Here is a 5,638-nt window from a genome sequence, read left to right on the forward strand (position 1 = left end):
AGGGGCCATCAGTTCTGGGTCCCATCAACAACCGCCACTTGCTTGGCCACTTCGATTTCGAGCGACCACCGACAGCTCGATTACCACGTAATTTGTGCGAGGATCTATCCGTTGGTTAGGGCGTATGCAGCGGTTACGATAAAGGTGTTGCAAGAAGCTACTGGGTCAACCTACGGATTCAGACCTAGTTATAGGAAGGTATGGAAAGCAAAGCAGAAGGCAGTCGCACAGATCTACGGGAATTGGAAAGAGTCGTATGCCGAGTTGTCCCGGTGGATCCTTGGGATGCAAGCAACGATGGACGGAACCGTTGCTTTGTTGAAGACTTCTCCAGTGCGTATAGGTGATGAGGTTGATGAGTCTACAGAGTACTTTCATCGTCTTTTCTGGACATTCCCTCCATGCGTTGAGGCTTTTAAACATTGCAAGCCACTAATTAGCATTGACGGTATGCATCTGTATGGGAAGTATGGCGGGACTTTGTTTCTGGCTATTGCGCAAGATGAAAACTCGAATATATTGCCGGTTGCGTTTGCACTTGTTGAGGGGAAGAATGCTGAGTCGTGGGCTTTTTTCTTATCCCACTTGCGTCAACATGTGACCCCACAAGAAGGCATTCTGGTAATCTCTGACAGACACAACGTTAATAAGGCTGCACTGGAGGCACCAGACAGTGGTTGGCTACCACCTCATGCATATCGAGAGTATTGCATTCGACACGTTGCAGCTAATTTTGCTCTCAGTTTCAAGGGCCAGGATGCAAGGCGGCTACTTGTGAATGTGGCGTATGCCAAGATTGAGGCAGAGTTTGACTGCTGGTTTGATATTATGAGTACTGAGAATCCGGCTATGTGTGATTGGGCCAACCGAGTGGAGTACGATAAGTGGACCCAACACCAGGATAGAGGCAGATGGTTTGGCCACATGACGACGAACATATCCGAGTGTGTTAACTCTCTATTGAAGGGGACACGGAGTTTGCCGGTTACTACACTTGTGAAATCCACATATGGGAGGTTAGTAGAGCTTTTTGTCGTCTGAAGGCAGACAGCAGAGGCGCAGTTGGGATCAGGCCAACGGTTTTGCCAGGCTGGCGATAGAGCGCAACTTGAAAGATTCTAGATGCTTTACGGTTACTCTGTTTGACAGACATCAGTCTGAATATACCGTGGCTGAGATGACTCCTACCGGTAACTTTTCGCTTGGGACGTATCGGGTTTCCCTCAGAGATCGCACTTGTGACTGCGGGTACTTTCAAGCTCTCCATTACCTGTGCTGCCATGCAATTGCATGCTGTGCTCAGTCCCGGTTAGACTGGGCTACGTACGTCCATGAGGTTTATACCATGAGTAAGGTGTTCAGTGTATATTGGATAGGGTTTCCCTCAAAGATCGCACTTGTGACTGCGAGTACTTTCAAGCTCTCCATTACCCGTGCTGACATGCGATTGCATGCTGTGCTCAGTCTCGGTTAGACTGGGCTACGTACGTCCATGAGGTTTATACCATGAGTAAGGTATTCAGTGTATACTGGATGGGGTTTTTGCCCCCTGTTTTAGAGGGCCTGTGGCCACCATACGACGGTCCTACTGTCATTCCTGATCTTTACATGAGACATGCCAGAGAAGAATGATCGAGGTCAACAAGAATCTGTAACACCATGGATGATGCCAATACTAGTCGGCCGAAGCGATGTGGGCTATGCAGATAGACAGGACACACTCGTAGGATTTGCCCTCAGCGAGGATCCGTACCCATAGCTGAGGCATAGGTGTCATTAGGTCGTCATGATTAGCTTTCATTTTGCTTTTCTTATTTGTGTTTTTGTCCTGTTTTAGTTTATTCTTTTCCATGTATGAATGTTAAGTAAAGTTGTACTTACTGTTCGTTTTATGGTGATGTGGTTATTGTTGGTGATTCTCTACGTAGTTGTGATTCTCTTAAGTAAAGGTGTTCTAATTTTGTTGGTAATTCTATGTGTTCAAGAGACTAATTTCAATTAAATCAAAGCACCAACCTATGTTGCGCCATATATAAAAAAGGCATACCAAAGTTTCATCCAATAACTCATACTCCATGGAAAATGAACTAAGTCCACACTAAAGCATAAACCGCGACACCTCTACTACAGATTATGTGAAGGTTTGCTTCAAACGTAAACCGCAACACCCCTGTAGCGGATTACATGCATTCGTAAACCGCAGAATCCCTGTCGCGGTTTACATAGTTTATGAAAAAAATGCATTTCGGTATCTATTTTACAAAATGTGTATTTTGGTAAATTTGGAGTCCAGAATATTTATTTCAGTAAATTGCCCTTGATTTTATGCATGCAGGATGAATTTTTTTTACAAAAAAATTGGACCCACCGTTTTTTATTTTGCAGGAAAAAATTTTTTTTATGTAAAGAAATCGGACCTACTGATTTCATGCATGCAATTACAACATGTTTAATTATTATTGATCAAGTAAACATGTATGTCAAAGAATTTATTATTTCACATTCTTGTGTGATTATTAATTTATTAAATAGCATTTGATGACCTAATTTGTTAATTTATTAATTTTTGAATGATTTATTCTTGATTTATGGATCATAGATAGATTTTATTATTAAGACACGTATTTAAGAATTATTTATCAAAAAATAAATTTTGTGGCGTGATTGCAGCAAAGCTTCCTGTTATAACGGATGGTGAATTCAACCGTGGGAATAGAATTCAGTTCTAGGGAGGCAATGATTAAAGTGATGAAAGATTATACCATCCATAAAGGTGTAGATTATTGGGTGCATGAGTCGAAACCAACGACATTCTATGCTAAATGTACCCAATACGGCTCAAATTGTGATTGGCTGATCAGGATAGCAAAATGTCCAGGAAGTACTGTTGGGAGATAAGGAGGTACAATGGTAGTCACACCTGTACTAGGGCCACCATTTTTCAAGATCATTTAAAGCTAGATTCTAACACAACTGTAGAAGAAATAAAGCTATTGGTAGAAGTTGACTCATCTATAAAGGTGAAATCAATGATTGCGGAAGTACAGTTGGAGTTTAACCACACCATAAGTTATCGCAAAGCATAGTTAATAAAGCAGAAGGCAGTGGAATCAATTTTTGGAGGTTGGAAAGCTTCGTACGAAACTTTACCCATATAATTTGAAGTCATGTGTCACAGAGCCATTAACAATCGTTCATTATGAAATAATGCCTACGTACCAGGAGGACAACTTTGTTTCTAATAAAATATTAGATCTTGCTAACATGTATTCAGCACACATTTTAAGAATATCACAAAAAATAATTTATTAAGAATTATTAAAAAATAAATTCTTTTATATTTTCAATATTTTGAGTATATCGAAAACTTAAAAAGTTTCTATTATTGCGCTATTAAAATATGCACTAAGATAGTTAAATTCTAAAAAATTACACTACTAACTTTTTGCACATATTAATTTCATATAATCATGGTTTTGAAAATCTGACTAAATTTTCTGGACGGACTAGTTCAACCGTAAATTGAATCTCTCTGTGATTTGGCTCAACATTTAAAATTGCCAATTATAAAACTGTTTAAAACCCGTTGAACTGGATGAGAACCGATAAGTCGAATTAAACCAGGATTCGACCAGTTCTGTTAAAATCGTGCCGTTTTACAATTTCTTAAAAAAAGAAAAGTCTTCTCCTTCTTCACTTCTCCCTCTCCTCATTCAGATACAGCCCCATCCCCCCCCTCCCAAACACAAACCCTAGGTTATTCCCCCTCCGCCACAAAGGTCTTACTTATTGCCGCTGTTGATTGCACTCAAACATCACCGTGTCTTCGTTCGGTCGTTTGTGGCTCTGCATTTCTTCCTCATTTAACAATCTGTGCGTCTTTCTCGAGCTCGCCTTTAGTTGCTGGTCTTCGTCTGCTCAGCCACCGTTCGTCGCGCTCAGACACAACCGTCCTGATCTAGAAGTTGTAATCGAAGCCTCCATCTACTCTCCTCATTCACTAAGTGCAGCTTCTTCCTCAAGCACATCGTTCGCCGTCTGCTCTTCGTTTCCCCAGCCGCATTTCTGTCGCCGTCGGTCGTCTTGCTCGCACCTAGTCTTCGTCTCTGCCGTGCTTTTGCCCATCTGCTCAAATTGCTCAGAACAAAGGCACATTTTTTTAAAATTTTTATTCTCTGTTCTTCATAGGGGTGTGCATGGCCCGGCCCGGCCCGAAGGCCCGGCCCGAAGGCCCGGCCCGAAGGCCCGGCCCGGTCCCGAACACTTTAAAGGCTAATTTGGTGTGATTTCATCGGGTCTAGGGCCGGGTAAGGGTTTCAAAGATAGACCCGGTCATTATTTCGGGTCGGGCCGGGCCATAGCTCGGGTTACCCGAAATCGGCCCGGTGGCCCGATCACCATACACAATAAATATTTTGTATTATTAGTGATGGATGATGGCTATTATTATGTAGAATTTAAGTATTGTAAACTTTAATATTTTGTGTTATTAGTCATTATATATAAGACTATAAGTTAATATTTTATATTTAAAATGCATAAGACTTTAGACTAATGCATAATATTGTGTTATTTGTATTTATTTAAATATTTGGTGTTATTAGGCAATATTAGTATTGATTATGGTTATGCTTTAATTTTAGAGAAGAGTTGGTTCTTGTTATATTTTTCTAAGTGAATTTTACCATGTCAAATAATGGTTGGAGTCTTGCAAATTTGGATATTTTTACATGCTAACTTACAAGAAGGTATCAAGGTAATATAATGTTAACGGCCCAATTTTCACCCGGTTTTCACCCGGTATAGTTGTGGCCCGAAAGGATATAGGTTTCATCGGGTCTAGGGTCAGGTTCGGGTCTCATAAATGGGCCCGGTACATATTTCGGGCCGGGTCTGGGTCACATCAAACCCGGTTTCACCCGGCCCATGCACACCCCTAGTTCTTCATTCTTTGCTTGGAATATTGATTCAATGATTTTTTTTAGATTCTGCTAGAACATTGATTTTTTTTGGGATTTTGGTCTTCGCTTTTTATGTTCTTCGTTGATTTTTTAATTTGAATCATTGAATGATTAGTTCTATTCCTGTGCTATATTTCTCAATTTTTTTGTTTTTAATTAATTGATATACTGAATCCTTGAATGATTACTTTATCTTTTAGTTCATTGGTTTATCTTTATTAAAACTGTGCTGATTTAATTTATTTATTTCACTATTAACCTTGTTAATCTTTATTAAAAATTTAAAATTATGCTAAAAATGTTGTTAAAACTCTATTTATATTATTTTTTTTGGAATTCTAGTCTTTGTTTCCTCTGTTCTTTGTTTTTCATTGATTTTTAAATTTGAACATTGAATGTGTTTCTGTGTTGTATTGAGTACTCTATTTTTTGTTTTTGATTGATTGAATCATAATGATTAGTTGATTTTTTAATTCACTGGTTAATCTTTGTTAAAACTGTGTTGATTTAGTTCATTGGCTAACCTTGTAATCTTTATTAAAAATTTAAAATTATGGTAAAAATTTTGTTAAAACTCCGTTTATATTGATTTTTTTTTTTGGATTTTGGTCTTTGTTTTATCTATTCTTCATTGATTTTTAAATTTAAATCATTGAATGATTAGCTATGTTTTATGA

General features: G+C 38.9%; 1 protein-coding gene across 1 annotated transcript; it reads left to right on the plus strand.

Moving 5' to 3' along the window:
• On the plus strand, nucleotides 298–1,632 carry LOC107614939. Its single transcript, XM_016317064.1, has 3 exons — nucleotides 298–1,016; nucleotides 1,150–1,469; nucleotides 1,559–1,632. Exons 1-3 carry the CDS (start codon nucleotides 298–300, stop codon nucleotides 1,630–1,632), a joined length of 1,113 nt encoding a protein of 370 aa, XP_016172550.1.

This window comes from Arachis ipaensis, chromosome B09, assembly GCF_000816755.2.
Source record: "Arachis ipaensis cultivar K30076 chromosome B09, Araip1.1, whole genome shotgun sequence".
In the NCBI taxonomy this organism is placed as follows: domain Eukaryota; kingdom Viridiplantae; phylum Streptophyta; class Magnoliopsida; order Fabales; family Fabaceae; genus Arachis; species Arachis ipaensis.

Excerpts from the sequence above, each read along its gene's own strand:
- LOC107614939 (XM_016317064.1), top strand. The coding sequence starts at position 298 with ATGGACGGAACCGTTGCTTTGTTGAAGACTTCTCCAGTGCGTATAGGT. Across the intron at positions 1,017-1,149 it reads GTGAAATCCACATATGGGAG|ACATCAGTCTGAATATACCG; the intron begins GTTAGTAGAGCT and ends TCTGTTTGACAG. Across the intron at positions 1,470-1,558 it reads GCATGCTGTGCTCAGTCTCG|AGGGCCTGTGGCCACCATAC; the intron begins GTTAGACTGGGC and ends CCCCTGTTTTAG.